Genomic DNA, 18,261 nt, shown 5'->3' on the forward strand with positions numbered 1-18,261 from the left:
AAATGTATAGTATGTATGTGTGTGTGTGTGTGTGTGTGTGTGCGTATGTGTGTGTTGTGTACAAACCCTGTTTCCATATGAGATGGGAAATGGTGTTAGATGTAAATATAAACAGAATACAATGATTTGCAAATCATTTTCAATCCATATTCAGTTGAATATGCTACAAAGACAACATATTTGATGTTCAAACTCATAAACATTTTTTTTTTGCAAATAATCATTAACTTTAGAATTTGATGCCAGCATCACTTGACAAAGAAGTTGGGAAAGGTGGCAATAAATACTGATCAAGTTGAGGAATGCTCATCAAACACTTATTTGGAACATACCACAGGTATGCAGGCTAATTGGGAACAGTTGGGTGCCATGATTGGGTATAAGTGAAGTGAATTATATTTATATAGCACTTTTCTCTAGTGACTCAAAGCGCTTTACATAGTGAAAGCCAATATCTAAGTTACATTTAAACCAGTGTGGGTGGCACTGGGAGCAGGTGGGTAAAGTGTCTTGCCCAAGGACACAATGGCAGTGACTAGGATGACAGAAGCGAGAATCGAACCTGCAGCCCTCAAGTTGCTGGCATGGCCGCTCTACCAACCGAGCTATGCCGCCCCCGTATAAAAACAGCTTCCCAAAAAATGCTCAGTCTTTCACAAGAAAGGATGGGGCGAGGTACACCCCTTTGTCCACAACTGCGTGAGCAAATAGTCAAACAGTTGAAGAACAACCTTTCTCAAAGTGCAATTGCAAGACAATTAGGGATTTTAACATCCACGCTCCATAATATCATCAAAAGGTTCAGAGAGTCTGAAGAAATCACTCCACGTAAGCGGCATGGCCGGAAACCAACATTGAATGACCATGACTTTCTCTCCCTCAGACAGCACTGTATCTAAAACAGACATCAATCTCTAAAGGATATCACCACATGGGCTCAGGAACACTTCCGAAAACCACTGTCACTAAATGCAGTTGGTCGCTACATCTGTAATTGCAACTTAAAGCTCTACTATGCAAAGCGGAAGCCATTTATCAACAACATCCAGAAACGCCGCCGGCTTCTCTGGGCCCGAGATCTTGTATGATGCAAATTGGAAAAGTGTCCTGTGGTCTGACGAGTCCACATTTCAAATTGTTTTTGGAAATATTCAGCACGTGTTACAACAGCGTGTTTTCGTAGTAAAAGAGTGCGGGTACTTTCATGGCCCGTCTGTAGTCCAGACCTGTCTCCCGTGGAAAATGTGTGGCGCATTATGAAGCGTAAAATACAACAACGGAGACCCCGGACTGTTGAACCACTGAAGCTCTACATAAAACAACAATGGTAAAGAATTCCACTTTCAAAGCTTCAACAATTAGTTTCCTCAGTTCCCAAACGTTTATTGAGTGTTGTTAAAAGAAAAGGTGATGTAACAGTGGTGAACATGCCCTTTCCCAACTACTTTGGCACGTGTTGCAGCCATTAAATTATAAGTTATTATTTGCAAAAAAAAAAAAGTTTATGAGTTTGAACATAAAATATTTTGTCTTTGTAGTGCATTCAATTGAAAATGGGTGCAATTCATATGGAAAATGGGTTTGTATTTGTTCCCGTCTTGAGATATCAACAAGGAAAAGTAACTTCCATATGAGGACTGGTGAACAAGTAAGGACATAAATCATGGTCCCAATACAGAAAACCATTGCATCTAATAAAGAGGCAAAAACAGCTTCCCAAAATATGCTCAGTGAACATTTCTCCAAAGTCAGGATTTTTTGTTGATTTAATGTGCATAAAAATTGTACATTGACATTTGCAAAGACAGGAATATATGATAAAACAAGACGGCAGATAAAGAAGGACTAAAGAAGGACATCCCAATTCCTCCCCCTCTGGTCAACATATGAAATAACAAGTCAGTCTAAATATCTGAAGTGCTCCCCCTCTGGCCAACATATGTAATAACAAGTGTGAGTAAGAAATTGAAATGTGCCTCCTTTGGCCAAAATGTACAAAATAAATATGAAGACAGAGACATACTGCAAAAACTTCAAGTAAATAATTTAGATTAAAAACCAATTACAAACAAAACATTAAAAAAAAAAAAAAATATATATATATATATATATATATATATATATATATATATATATATATATATATATATATATATATATATATATATATATATATATTCAAATTAACTAAAAGCTTACATTTTTTTCACATTTGCATAGTATGTTAATATTAATATTGGAAATATAAATTGTTATATATCTAAAAAGGGTGGTCTTAAAGAGGTAGGCCCTGTTACATCTAATAGAGAGCCAAACACTAGATAGAGTCTGTGAACATTGCTCCAAAGTCAGGATTTTTTATTGATTTAATGTGCATACAAAAGGGAACTTTGACAGGTGCAAAGGCAGCAATATATGATAAAACAAGACGGCAGCTAAGGAAGGACTTCCCTATTCATCCCCAAAAAAGACGCCAGGTGAGCAGCTGATTTGACCACTTCCAGTGCTGACGTAAGACAACCCGCGTCCCATATGTTGTTTTTTTTAATAAAATAAGTTTGTTTCCATCAATAATCAACCATTTTGTGTGATCAGTTTAACAGTAAATAATATGCATAATTAATAATCATTCACATTTACACACACAGAAAAAAGAAAAAGAATGACGGAAAAAGGAATAGGCTGAAGCCAAAGCTTATATGAGTCTTGGCACTAAGAGGGATTACCCCCAATACTTCTTAGATGGAAATAAACATAATGACAACATAAAGGAGGTAGTTAAAAGCCTTTGTAAATATTGGACCAAAATTGGAAGAAAGGATTCCGGGACCCAGTTTTAACTGAGGACTATATTAATAAATCCCAACTCCATGTTCCTCAGTAATGTGACACATGAGGAAATAGTTATAGTCGTGAAGAAATGCAAATCTAAGACTTCAACTGATAGTAATGGAATTGATATATAAAAGATAAAAAAGGTAATTGAAGAGATCTCAGGACCCTTAATGTCTATAAGTAACCTATCATCTCAAACAGGTACATTCCCAAACAAAATGAAAATAGCTATAGTTTTACCAATTTATAAGAATGGAGACAAACACCAATTTACAAATTATAGACCCGTTTCTTTACTTCCACATTATTCTACAATCATTGAAAAACTGTTCAATAACAGATTAGAGAGTTCATAAATAAACATAGAATACTCGATGAGAGCTAATACTTCAACTTTGATGGCTTTAATTGAAATGACAGAAAAAATGACCAATGCAATAGATAATAAAAAATGTGCAGCAGCAGTGTTTATGGATCTAACTAAAGCATTTGACACAATGAATCACAATATTTTAATCAAAAAACTAGAATGATATGGCATGAGATGGGTGGTCCTTAACTGGATTAGAAGTAATTTAACCAACAGGAAACAATACGTAAAGCTAGGTGAACACACTTCTACAACACTAAATATATCCTGTGGTGTAATTCAGGGATCAATACTCGAACCAAAATTGTTCAATCTTTATATAAATGACATTTGTAAAGTTACAAAACATTTCAAGTTAGTATTATTTGTGGATGATACAACAGTGTTTTGTTCAGGAGAGAACACAGAAGATAATTGTCAGAAAAATTGTGTAATTTATCAAATCATTTACACAATTATTTGGAGCCTTCTAAGAAGAATGCTTGTAAAAGTTCACTGGACTTCCAGACGGACAGATGGCAGAGTCTGCCCAACTTCCACAGGAACTCTTTTAAGTATTTTTACAAACTCTTTATTTGATCTATTTTATGGGCCCTCTTTGAACAATTTTATGGGACTTTCTTTGAAGTGTTCGGAACCGAAGGCAAAGCTGATCACGACGCTCTTCCATGAGGAAGCAGCTGTGGGAAGAAGGGGGGTGAAAATCAAATAAAGAACGAGGAGAACGGTCTGGGGGCAGAGCATGGTGCAGGAGTGGTACAGACAGGACCAGGCTGTGTCTCTTCTCAAGCTTGAGTCCAAATTTAACTCTGTCTCTGTTTGATTACTTGTTTTTTGTCTCATTTAATAGATGTCAACAGTGTTTGAACCGGACATCTTCTTGGTCCTTCGAGGCGGATTCCAACACGTCTGACGATTCCAGCAAGAGTGAGTGAAACCAGAGACCATGGCATCCAAATCCTGATTGAGGAACTGCGTTTCTTCATTTTGGCTGGAATTGGACGACTGACGGAACACCGAGGACAAAAGGAAGGAACGCAGAGTTCAGTGAGTATGTTTTAAATTACAAAGAAAGAGCGGGTAACTAAGGGTTACGACGTATGGAAAGAGTGTGTAACTAAGGGTTTCGATGCATATACAAACCCTGTAAATCCTAAGCTCTAACAGGTAAAAAGGCCAATACTACGGGTGACTGAGCTCGCAATGGGAAATATATATATATATATATATATAATAAAAAAATATATATATATATAATAAAAATATATATATAATAATAATAAAAATTCCGGGAATTCAACATTGGAAATAAGCTAAAAATTAAAAATCTAAAAACTGAAGAGGTCAATATACTGAAGGTAAACGGGACCGCGAAAACTGAAACGTCCGTAGCCATAAACAAACATACTGGAGGGCGGCAGAGCCCACAATGAATTGAAAAATCTGTAAGCCATATCCTGAGGGGCGACGGAGTCCAAAACCCAGACCTGAAATGCTCTTTTCAGAAAACTGACATTTTTTCCGTGAAAATCAATAATCTGGAGCGCGTCGGAGTCCACAATGAAAAATTGAAATTTCCGCCGATCAATATACTGAAACGTGTGAATGTGAGAGTGAGTGGAAGTAATTGCCATTAGGCTATCACTCCATATTAAAGTTGTGATGATTTAATATTCAAGACACCTCCACGATTATATAAATTAAATCATTATCTTACAACAAAGACAAAAGTAGTCCTTATAAGTTCGGCTCTCAAGGGGACGACGGATTACTCCAAATTTACAAAATGGGAAAAGAGACAAGTAAACCAAAGGATAGTCCAAAAGATGAACTAAAATGTAAAGATTGGAAGGTAATCGAAAAACAGGATCCTGATGGAATCAAATGTTTAAATATATGGATAAATTATTAAAAATTTGAGGGACAATTTAAAACAACCAAATTAGTAGAACTTAAGAGGCGCCATAAAAGCAAAAACAAAAGGCAATCTTAAAAAGATGAAAGGGCCAGAGAGAAGGGAGAGAGAGAGAGACAGTAAGGGGGGTGAGAAGGTGTTATATTGCAGAAAGGTGAGATAGGACACTTCAACAGGCAGAAGAGAGAGACAGAGGAAAAAGTAGATATAAGATGGTTAAAAAAGGCACATTAGAAGAATATATAAACCATGCACTCCATGCGGAAAAAGTAGTAAAAAAGAAAATAAAAGACAGCAACAACAACAGCAGTTACACCCCTACTGCGTGTTGGCGTTTGTGGCAGAGAAGGACATTTTGCAAGAAACTGTCCTGAGAAAAAATACAAATATATATAAAAATTAACAAAGTAACTCAGCATGACTGTTAAAAGACGACACCAATTAGTCATGTTGTCAGCGTATGCCATGTAAGATCGCTGCAAACTTGTTTGTTTGTTTGTTAGTTTGTGTTTAAGTGTGTATCTTTCTAGGTACAAATAGTGTAAAAACCCTGGAGGTTCAAATAAAAATAAAAATAGTTTAAAATAAAATTAAAATAGGAGCAAATCTCATAGTGCTAGAGTGAGATAAAACTAAAAATAGATGAAGAAATGAGAAGAAATCATAAGAATTAATTCAAAATGGAATAAACTAATGCGTACGACAGAGATAATGTGGGGGTATTGAAATAAGATATGAATAAATTGTAGACTGAAGAGATACATGTATGTTTGTGTATAGAAATAGCGCTGTTATATATGCAAATACATATATGTATATTTTTAAAATAATGGAACAAATACAAACCTAGATTAATAACTACAATACGTGTTCATATGTATAGCATGATAAAGTGGGATATGCGTTTATTCGCTGAGGAAAGAAGAAAAAAAAAAGAGAAACACTTTTCAAGTGGTGCTGACCCTTGCCCTTAGGAGTGCAAGCACACACTCACACAACTTTCTGTGTGTGTGTGTGTGTGTGTGTGTGTGTGTGTGTGTGTGTGCGTGGTGCACTGGGGAGGTGTGAAAAAGAATGTAACACATGTAAGTTTAAAGTAGATTTAACTTTGAAGTGTAGTATAACATTCTTAGGTTAAATTATGTTTTAGACATTTGCAGTAAACCATACATCTAGGTGTTGAGTTAAGATAAAAAATGAACATAAAATACAATAAATAAGGAGACATGACAATCAAAACAACTATCAGTTAGCAATAGACAACTATTTGCTTAGAATATTGTTGAATAATAATTGCAAATAAGAATAAGAAATAAGAAATATAAACAATGGGAAGAATGTAGATTCTGAGGGCAAAAGTATAGATTAAGTGGCATATAGACGGTTAAGTGAGTTTAAAATGTTACTTAAAAAAATTACATGAAGTAATATGTACAAAATTTGAATTAGGAGAAAAATAACATTGGCGTTATTAAATCATCTACATAGTGAAGGATACAAAGTAAGGAAAATAAAAGTCCAATTATGCAAAACAGAAGTAAAGTATGTCGGACATTGTCTAAACAAAGATGGACGCACTATTGTGGAAAGTAGAAAAACCACAAACAAAGAAGTAAATGAAGTAATTTTAGGATCAAATAATTAGATACCAAATTATGCTGAAATAGTAGCTCCATTAAATAAATTAATGTAAAAAAATGTAAAAAAAATTCTGTACAGTGGAATTCAGAAGCTGAAGCAGCAATCTGTGAAATAAAAATATAATAGGATGTATGGTTGTTACAGCAACGAAAATTGTGAAAGCTATCAAATGACCATCAAATTACTCAATGCAAGATGCAGAATTAGTAACACTAATAGAAGCATGTAAAGTAATGAAAGATCTAAAGGTCACAATATACACAGATAGCCAATACACATTTTCAACAGTGCACACATTTGCATAACACTGGAAGAATATAGCAACGTCAACAGGAAAACCTGTAAAACATGGAGAATTATTGGAAAAAAATGAGTAAAAGCAGTACAGCTACCAGCTAAAATAGCAATATGCAAATGTGCAGCACACACCAAAGGAGCAGACGCAGTGTCACTGGGAGGTGTGTTTGCTGACAGAGCAGCAAAACAAGGAACAGGAAAAAGAAATACACATTTACAATTACATATTAGTGACATAAATAATGATATACTAAAATATATGCAACAACAAAGTACTCCAAAAGAAAAAGATAAATGAATTAAAAAAAAACAGTCACGTTGTACAAAGAATACATCTATGTATGTCCAGACAATACACTAATCGGACCAAACAATCAGTAGAAGTGGGTAGCAGTTGTGAGCCATAGGTGAACTTATGGCTCAACAGGAGGGACATGACTAGAAGTACCATACTTCCTATAGTTTAATTCATACAAAAAATAAAAAAAATGTATACAACATCTATGCATGGATTTTATTGAACTAAATGAGAGTGAAGGAAAACATTATTGTCTGGTCATAGTAGATGCATTTTCAAAGTGGGCAGAAATATTTCCTAAAGGAAAAGCAGATGTGCTAACAGTAGCAAAAGCATTATGCAAAGAGTTAGTAAAAATGTACAGTATATGAACCTTACAAGTACAACAGGACTAAGACCCTTTGAAATAATATTTGGAAGACCTTGTCAGCTACCAAAATTTTGAAAAATCAATGAAAAGGAAACATTGGCATTCTCCAAGGGGGGAGAGAGGTTGTAAACAACTAAGACAGCAGTAAAGATAGTGGAAAGACCAAGCTGACTACACTTAGCACATTGTAAAAAGGTCATGTAGTGGGAAAAAAAAGTATTTGGGATTGTATTTGTCTTATTAAAGGGACATGTTAACTAGCACACTACAAATTCTACTGGATTGTATTTGTCTTATTAAAGGTACATGTTAACTAGCACACTACAAATTCCACTGGATTGTATTTGTCTTATTAAAGGGACATGTTAACTAGCACACTACAAATTCCACTGTCACAGTTGTGTCAAAATTTGATAATAATTGGTTCCTGTTTTGGCAATTAAATTGTTCCTTATGGCAGAGCAAGTAGGAAAGGCTACACAAATTGATTGTGTTGTATGTAAAAGCCCAGACAATTACTCAAGATGAGTCAAAAAGGTTTGATTGAAGTAATGAGCAAAACAAAATGTACCTGTAGCTAAAGAGACAAAACAGAAACTAATATTTGATAAATATGTAAAATAATAAAATAAAATAAAAAAAAGCTAATTATACCTGCATTGACATGTACAACAGTTAGGAAACTTATCATAAGATAACTGCTTACACATAGTACATGTATGAATATTTGTACAAGGATTGTTAACATATCTGAACAGTTTTGATACCTGGACATTGGAAAATAACTAGACATGATGTAAACTGGCAAAGTGTTTTAGATCTAACTTGATCAATCCAATGGATGTCCAAAGAAGTGTATCTGACGACTATAAATTGGTAAATTAAGTTGTAGGTGGATTTGAATCCTCCTTCTACTGGTGGTGTACGATTAACAAGAATGTTGATAGAATAAACTATGTCCACTAGAACGTAGAGGGATTAGAAAATTACACAGGCCGACTTGAAGCCGTCGCTGATCAACTCGTCGCCACCTTCCTTATGGCTTTTCAAAACCGTATAACGCTAGACATGTTGTTAGCGGAAAAAGGGGGCGTGTGCACAATATTTGGTGAACAGTGTTGCACGTTCATACCAAACTACACTGATGCAGAAAGTAGCCTGACCAAAGCACTGGAAGGCCTGCACACCCTTAACGGTAAGATTAAAAAGTACTCTGGCATAGATACATCTATGTGGGAGGGGTGGTTGGACGTGTTTGGCAAATACAAGTCTTTGATATTTAGTATCTATGGCCGTTTTCAACAAGACTGACGTTGTGTGGATGTTGTTGTATTCCCTGTCTTGTGTTCTCTGCTTAACCGTCTTGATTACCACAGCGATTAGCACAGCAGACAATAAAGCTGTTCAGACGCACTTTCTGGCGGACGACAGAGAAGATGAATCTGACGACGAGAATACCTACCTGGATGGTGTTCCTGATTTATTTCCAGAAATGTCATAATAAATAAAAAAATACCGGACAATTCTGCAAACTTCATGGCTGGCTCACATCGTGGTCACTCCGTGATCACTTACGACCGCCAGACACTTCTGGATGTGTATAGATCGGGCCATTTTGGACTGATAGACGCGTGCTTGCTAGACCTGCTAGCTAGCACGGGAATACTTCACCGGCTACATCCAGCGGCCTGTGAAGCAGCGGAGTATAGTAGCAGCGGAGGCCGTCAACGGAGCAGACGCCAGTGGTGTGATCGGAAACGCGGATGCCGAGCGGGGCTGAAAACAAAGCTAAAGGCCCACAGAACACCACTTCCCTCCATCCTGAAGCAGGATTTAAATGGAAGATACGAGACTACTGGTCTAGGTAAGGAGTCAGTTAAATTAGAACAAGTTTTTTCTGCTTTGATTGTTTCAGAGTTAGACATGCGTTCTACTGAGGTGGAAAACTATGATGCGTCCAGTTTATCAAAGCACCAAACAAACAATCGGAAAATTCCCGTCGTATCAATTCCTAGATATGGTCGTAATTATATTAAGTGCACTGGGCATAATAAACACAACATTATTAATATTACTACTACAGATAATTTGATCAAAAATTCCCTAAAACAGCCAATTACCTATAATATAGGTTTTTTAAACATAAAATCATTGTCTCCCAAAACGTTGTTAATTAATGAGGTCATCAGAGACAACCATCTTAACGTCATCGGTCTCAGCGAAACCTGGCTTAAACCAGTCAACTTTTTTGCGCTAAATGAGGCATCTCCTCCTAACTATACATATGCGCATATTGCCCGTCCCCTTAAAAGGGGTGGGGGGGGTCGCACTAATATACAACGTAAACTTTAACCTTAGTCCTAACATAAATAATAAATATAAATCGTTTGAGGTGCTTACTATGAGGTTTGTCACACCGCTGCCTCTATTCCTGGCCGTTATCTACCGCCCCCCAGGCCCCTTTTCTTACTTTATCAATGAATTTTCAGAGTTCGTTGCTGATCTAGTGACGCACGCCGATAATATAACTATAATGGGGGACTTTAATATCCGTATGAATACCCCATCGGACCCACCGTGCGTAGCGCTCCAGACTATAATTGATAGCTGTGGTCTTACACAAATAATAAATAAACCCACGCATTGCAACGGTAATACGATAGACCTAGAGCTTGTCAGGGTTATCACCGTTTCCAAAGTTACGATACTCCCGTATACTAAACTATTGTCAGATCATTACCTTATAAAGTTCGAGATTCAGACGCATGTTCGGCAAACTAATAATAATAATAAATGCTATAGCAGCCGCAACATTAATACGGCCACAACGACAACTCTTACTGACCTACTGCCCTCGGTAATGGCACCATTCCCAAAGTATGTGGGCTCTATTGATAACCTCACTAACAACTTTAACGACGCCCTGCGTGAAACCATTGATATCATAGTACCACTAAAGTTAAAAAAGGCTCCAAAAAAGCCTACCCCGTGGTTTACAGAAGAAACTAGAGCTCAGAAATTATTATGCAGAAAGCTGGAACGCAAATGGCGCACGACTAAACTTGAGGTGCACCATCAAGCATGGAGTGATAGTTTAATAACTTATAAACACATGCTTACCTTAGCTAAAGCTAAATATTACTCGAATCTCATCCACCTTAATGAAAACAATCCTAAATGTTTGTTTAGTACGGTAATAATAATAATAATGGATTAGATTTATACCGCACTTTTCTATTGTTAGATACTCAAAGCGCTCACAGAGAAGTGGGAACCCATCATTCATTCACACGATGGTGGTAGTAAGCTACATCAGTAGCCACAGCTGCCCTGGGGTAGACTGACGGAAGCGTGGCTGCCAGTTTGCGCCCACAGCCCCTCCGACCACCACCAATCATTCATTCATCATTCATTCACCAGTGTGAGCTGCACCGGGGGCAAGGGTGAAGTGTCCTGCCCAAGGACACAACGGCAGCGATTTGGATGGTAATAGGTGGGAAGCGTACCTGAAATCCTCAGGATTCTGGCAAGTCCACTCTACCCACTACACCATGCCGCATCGCTAACCCAACAAGGGAACCCTTCCAGTAGCTCCACCCACTCAGCAGATAACTTTATGCTATTCTTTAGTAAGAAAATTGAAGTCATTAGAAAGGAGATTAAAGACAATGTGTCCCAGCTACAACTGGGTTATATTAACACAGATACGACTGTATATACGGCGGATACTGCCCTCCAAAATAGTTTCTCTCGTTTTGAGGAAGTAACATTAGAGGAATTGTTACAACGTGTAAATGGAATAAAACAAACAACATGTTTACTTGACCCACTTCCTGGGAAAATTATCAAGGAGCTCTTTGTATTATTAGGTCCATCAGTGCTAAATATTATAAACTTATCACTTTCCTCGGGCACTGTTCCCCTAGCATTCAAAAAAGCGGTTATTCATCTTCTCCTTAAAAGACCTAACCTCGAACCTGACCTCACGGTAAACGACCGACTGGTGTCTCACCTTCCCTTTATTTCAAAAATCCTCGAAAAAATTGTTGCAGAGCAGCTAAATGAAAACTTAGCGTCTAAAAACCTGTGTGAAATCTTTCAATCCGGTTTCAGGGCAAATCACTCTACTGAGACAGCCCTCGTAAAAATTACTAATGATCTATTGCTAACGATGGATTCTGATGTGTCATCTATGTTGCTGCTCCTCGATCTTAGCGCTGCTTTCCATACCGTCGATCATAATATTTTATTAGAACGTATCAAAACACGAATTGGTATGTCAGACTTAGCCCTGTCTTGGTTTAACTCTTATCTCACTGATAGGATGCAGTGCGTCTCCCATAACAATGTGACCTCGGACTACGTTAAGGTAACGTGTGGAGTTCCCCAGGGTTCGGTCCTTGGCCCTGCACTCTTCAGCATCTACATGCTGCTGCTAGGTGACATCATATGCAAACGCGGTGTTAGCTTTCACTGTTATGCTGATGACACCCAACTCTACATGCCCCTAAAGCTGACCAACATGCCGGATTGTAGTCAGCTGGAGGCGTGTCTTAATGAAATTAAACAATGGATGTCCGCTAACTTTTTGCAACTCAACGCCAAAAAAAACGGAAATGCTGATTATCGGTCCTGCTAGACACTGACCTGTATTTAATAATACAACTTTAACATTTGACAACCAAACAATTAAACATGGCGACTCGGTAAAGAATCTGGGTATTATCTTCGACCCAACTCTCTCCTTTGAGCCACACATTAAAAGCGTTACTAAAACGGCCTTCTTTCATCTCCGTAATATCGCTAAAATTCGCTCCATTCTGTCCACTAAAGACGCTGAGATCATTATCCATGCGTTTGTTACGTCTCGCCTCGATTACTGTAACGTATTATTTTCGGGTCTCCCCATGTCTAGCATTAAAACATTACAGTTGGTACAAAATGTGGCTGTTAGACTTTTGACAAGAACATGAAAGTTTGATTATATTACGACTATACTGTATATACCTTTATATACAGATATACATACATATATACCTATACTGGCTCACCTGCACTGGCTTCCTGTGCACTTAAGATGTGACTTTAAGGTTTTACTACTTACGTATAAAATACTACACGGTCTAGCTCCATCCTATCTTGCCGATTGTATTGTACCATATGTCCCGGCAAGAAATCTGCGTTCAAAGGACTCCGGCTTATTAGTGATTCCCAAAGCCCAAAAAAAGTCTGCGGGCTATAGAGCGTTTTCCGTTCGGGCTCCAGTACTCTGGAATGCCCTCCCGGTAACAGTTCGAGATGCCACCTCAGTAGAAGCATTTAAGTCTCACCTTAAAACTCATTTGTATACTCTAGTCTTTAAATAGACTACATTTTTAGACCAGTTGATCTGCCGTTTCTTTTCTTTTTCTCCTATGTCCCACTCTCCCTTGTGGAGGGGGTCCGGTCCGATCCGGTGGCCATGTACTGCTTGCCTGTGTATCGGCTGGGGACATCTCTGCGCTGCTGATCCGCCTCCGCTTGGGATGGTTTCCTGCTGGCTCCGCTGTGGACGGGACTCTCGCTGCTGTGTTGGATCCGCTTTGGACTGGACTCTCGCGGCCGTGTTGGATCCATTATGGATTGAACTTTCACAGTATCATGTTAGACCCGCTCGACATCCATTGTTTTCGTCCTCTCCAAGGTTCTCATAGTCATCATTGTCACCGACATCCACTGGGTGTGAGTTTTCCTTGCCCTTATGTGGGCCTACCGAGGATGTCGTAGTGGTTTGTGTTGTGGTTTGTGCAGCCCTTTGAGACACTAGTGATTTAGGGCTATATAAGTAAACATTGATTGATTGATTGATAATTATGAGGGAAAAATTGATGTTCAATTCTGAGTGTAAACATAGCTTGTTTCAAGGGAAGTTAAACAATAACTGAAAATCGCAAGAAGAAGTTATTAGGGATACGAAGATTATGGGGAATTTATTTGATAAACAGGGGGGAATGTCAGAAGAATTCAGTGTAAATTATCAAATAAAACCTTGTATTACATTGTGTTCCTGACGAGAAGAAAAAAGGCTGGAGCTTTCCAAGAAGAATGCTGGACTTCCAGGCGGACAGATGGCAGAATCTGCCCAACTTCCAGAGAAACTCTTTTAAGTATTTTTACGAACCCTCTTTGATCTATTTTATGGGACTCTCTGTAATCTATTTTATGGGATTTTCTTTGATCTGTTCGGGAACCGAAGGCAATGCTGGTCATGACCCACTTCCATGAGGAAGCAGCTGTGGGAAGGAGGGGGGTGAAAATCAAATAAAGAACCACGAGAACGATCTTGGGGCAGAGCATGGTGCAGGATTTGTACAGGCAGTACAATGGCCATGCCTCTCCTCGGATCCGAGTATAAATTGAATTCTGTCTCTGTTTGATTCTTTGCCTTTTTGTCCTGTTTAATAGATGTCATCAATGTTTGAACCTGACAGATGGAGGTCTCGCAACTACGGTAAGCAGCTGCCAACTTCATTTTCCCCCGTAGAAGAAGTGCGCTTCTTTTTCTTTTCGAGCCGCCGACCTTATTTTGCCCCGTAGAAGAAGAAGTGCGCTTCTTGTTCTACAGCCGCCAACCTTAATTTCCCCCATAGAAGAAGAAGTGCACGGTGCATGCTGGGATACATGACTGCGGGAGGCATGCCGTTTCTGTGTGTAAAGACTCCAAAATGGCTCCTACCATGCAGAGTTTAAACTCAAGGAGATCAGTCACACAGTAGAAGACGGGAATAGAGCAGCAGCGAGAGAATTTAACATTAACTGCAACGACAATGACTCATTTAATGACGAGACATGTTGGATGTTGTATACGCCCAACTGTTTGATTGGAACACTGAGGAAGAAGAATTAGAGGGATTAGTGGATGAGGAATAACTTAATAAAGTGAGCTTTACATGTTTATTTTGTGTTTTGTGACATTAGGGTTTGAGCAACGTTGAGTTATTGATATATTATTGCTTTGCACTATTTCCAGTGTTACTATATTGTGATTGCACTAACCTTTGATTTACCGTAACAGTATCAGACTGTTTTTTACCTGTTTATTGAATCGGGGAAAATAATAAAACAGCTGTTTATTCATTTTGGGAGTGAACGGAGCTGTCAGAACGCTGGTTTGTAATCTATTAATAAAGTTTGACTGACCTATCTGACTGTTTTGTTGACATTCCCTTTAACGCAGCTCCCTCCAAAGCAGGGGTGTCAAACATTTTAGGTGGGGGGCCATATGGAGAGAAATCTACTCCCAAGTGGGCTGGACTGGTAAAATCACGGCACAATAACTTAAAAATAAAGACAACTTCGGATTGATTTCTTTGTTCGAAAATAGAACAAGCACATTCTGAATTTTTTTTTTTTTTACATTTATATGTTGCTGTTGATAGTATTCTATCTTTATTTGTTGTTATCTATACTTTCTGATTAAATTATGTGATAAGGTTCATCAATCAACTCGTTGGTGTTAATGTTCCATCCATCAAGATAAAAAAAAAATATTAAAATCAAATTACAGGATGTTATTTATGTACTTTGATCATTTTTGTCTACCGGTGCACTAAAATCATGTGTGTTTTTTGTGTTTTTACATATGTAGCATCATCTACAAAAATACACAAAATTGCTATTGCGACATCTAGTGGACACATTTAGAACATCAGTTTCTTTCATTCAAACATTTTGGCTCATTTTCATACTTAGCCACCTCATCCCGCGGGCCGGATAAAACCTGTTTGAGGACCTGATCCGGCCCGCGGGCTTTACGTTTGACACCCCTGATGTAAAGGATGCATAACGTGACCCCAGCCTCTACTCAGTGGCCTAGTGGTTAGAGTGTCCGCCCTGAGATCGATAGGTTGTGAGTTCAAACCCCGGCTGACTCATACTATAGACTATAAAAATGGGACTCATTACCTCCCTGCTTGGCACTCAGCATCAAGGGTTGGAATTGGGGGTTAAATCACCAAAAATGATTTCCGGGCGCGGCACCACTGCTGCCCACTGCTCCCCTCACCTCCCAGGGCGTGATCAAGGGTGATGAGTCAAATGCAGAGAATAATTTCACCACACCAAGAGTGTGTGTGACAATCATTGGTACTTTAACTTTAACTTTACTGTTGCATCTATTCTATGCACCTTATAATGCGGTGTGCTTTATATATGAACAAAGTTTTAAAATAGGCCAATCATTGAAGGTGCACCTTATAATCCGGTGCGCCTTATAGTGCGGAAAATACGGTATATCTCCATCTTTAGTGATGTGTCCCCCGGATGAACATGTGTCACAAACATTGTATTAGATGATATGTGGATGTTGTGCTTACTTGGACTGTGATGAAGCTGTGAGGACTCAGGTGGTTTGTCTTCATGCTCTTCAGTCTTCACAGAGACAACAGTCAGTGGAAACTTGCTGACATCAGCCTCCTCCTGCCCTACAGGACACTCTCCCTCCTGACTGATCCACACTTCCTCCTCTTCCTCTTTAATGTGGGGGGGCTGTGGATCCTCCTGCTGCTGAAGGGGACGTTCTTCTTGACGAGCGTTCATCTGTTGGACGTCCGCAAGACAACACAAACAAACTTCAGCTATGATGTGTCAAATGTTTTTTAGACCATCAAATATAATATTTTCCAAGTGGACTGACACCACTTTGTAGTGATGTTCTTCTACACGTGGAATAATCATCAGTTATTGATTATTATGAATTGTGTCATTGATCCTGTTTTCTGCATTTGCATTAATTACTGATTAAAAAGTAACAACTTATAGAAAACCTCCTGCTGGGATTGTAGTTCCGTCATGACTGCATGAAGTCAGTCTGCACGTATAAAAGTGTCATTGTGCTGCAGCATCAAGTGACGCCAACTGGCTCCTCCCACTACCAACCTACCAGCCAACCTTGACGTGCACCTCCAAAATAGTCCCACCTCACGTCAACGGTGACCAGGACTACAGAGCTGTGGTCGGTTGGCTTTACTTTTACGCACAATATCCTCTCCTTGTTCTCCATTACCTCCCTGCTTGGCACTCAGCATCAAGGGTTGTGATTGGGGGTTAAATCACCATAAATGATTCCCGGGCGCAGCACTGCTGCTGCCCACTGCTCCCCTCACCTCTCAGGGGGTGATCAAGGGGATGGGTCAAATGCAGAGGACACATTTCACCACACCTAGTGTGTGTGTGACAATCATTGCTACTTTAACTTTCTTCTGCGAAAGCAACATTTTTAACCCAACAGAAAACAAACAGAAGTGCAGCGAAGCACGTGGAACAAGTGCCAGCGAGTATATATATAAATATATACATATATGTATATATAAATATATACATATATATATATATATACAAATTCATAAATGTAAACATATTTTTTGAATATTTGGGTACCTCATGATTCGACTAAAAACAAAATATTGATGCAAATTCATTTTATGTGCAGTATATTAAAGCTATTTTTAATATTTAACATTTATTTAATTAAATATGTATTTTACTCCGACTGAATAAGCATTAATCACTTACAATTGTGCAGATAGTGTATTCGTAATAACAAACATCAGTTGATTTAATTTCCATGATATGTCCACCCAATGCAGCTGATAGGCTCCAGCACCCCCTGCCCCCCCTCGCAACCTCAAATAGGGACAAGCGGTAGAAAAGGTATGGATGGATGTTATCAAGGGAATAGAAGTGCGTGCAAACATCATTTGTATTTATTGCTAATAAAGTTGACAGCAACATAAAGCAGACCACTGCAATAATACATTATATTACACTGTCATTACAATAACAATAATATTTTTTTTCATCCTGTAAAGCATCTTTGAGTACACTGAAAAGCGCTATACCAAATAAAATGTATTATTATTATTATTATATCATGTGACTTATTCCAGACTTAAATTAAAATACGTTCGTTTCTTTCTAGTAACAAATATTCAATGATGTTAAGCGTGACTGTAATATACAACAAAAAACAGTTAAAGTATTAAATAAGTCAATATAATTCTCATAGAGAACATATAAAATACACTCCTCAAAAAAAAAAAACGCTTGCATTTGCTACAAAGGCCTGCTAGCGGGCTAAAGCTAGCACGTTAGCTTCGAACAACATATGAGGTAAATAAGATAAATAATATGAAAATATATCATGTATATTACCTCATAAGCCGTGTGTACAAGAGAGGAGTGGAATATATTCTTCCTATTGTTACACCAGCAACTCTTTTTTGTCTTCTGTGGCCGGGCGAAGGAAGTGTGCACCACTCACTATTGTCCCAGTGAAACACGTGTTTGAAGGAAGTGTGCACCACTCGCTATTGTCCCAGTGAAACACGTGTTTGAAGGAAGTGTGCACCACTCACAATTGTCCCAGTGAAACACGTGTTTGAAGGAAGTGTGCACCACTCACTATTGTCCCAGTGAAACACGTGTTTGAAGGAAGTGTGCACCACTCACTATTGTCCCAGTGAAACACGTGTTTGAAGGAAGTGTGCGCCACTCAC

The 18,261-nt window shown here is 38.4% G+C and overlaps 2 protein-coding genes across 3 annotated transcripts in view; one reads left to right on the forward strand and one right to left on the reverse strand.

Annotated features, from left to right (window-relative positions):
• Window positions 1–18,261, forward strand: part of LOC133547484 (gastrula zinc finger protein XlCGF28.1-like) — a 229,426-nt gene that overhangs the window by 17,156 nt on the left and 194,009 nt on the right. The window lies entirely within an intron of this gene.
• LOC133547485 (zinc finger protein OZF-like) overlaps window positions 1–18,261 on the reverse strand; it is a 33,568-nt gene that overhangs the window by 2,346 nt on the left and 12,961 nt on the right. The window contains exons 1-2 of one of the 2 annotated variants that reach the window (XM_061893171.1): window positions 17,918–18,039; window positions 16,081–16,303 (exon numbers count right to left, since the gene is read on the reverse strand). In XM_061893171.1, the coding sequence (XP_061749155.1) occupies window positions 16,081–16,303 (223 nt within the window). In that variant the 5' untranslated portion in view covers window positions 17,918–18,039. Of the gene's footprint in view, window positions 1–3,194; window positions 3,886–16,080; window positions 16,304–17,917; window positions 18,040–18,261 lie in introns of those variants that run through there. The other variant, XM_061893172.1, reaches the window with a different exon arrangement.

This window comes from Nerophis ophidion, unplaced genomic scaffold (assembly GCF_033978795.1).
Source record: "Nerophis ophidion isolate RoL-2023_Sa unplaced genomic scaffold, RoL_Noph_v1.0 HiC_scaffold_118, whole genome shotgun sequence".
In the NCBI taxonomy this organism is placed as follows: domain Eukaryota; kingdom Metazoa; phylum Chordata; class Actinopteri; order Syngnathiformes; family Syngnathidae; genus Nerophis; species Nerophis ophidion.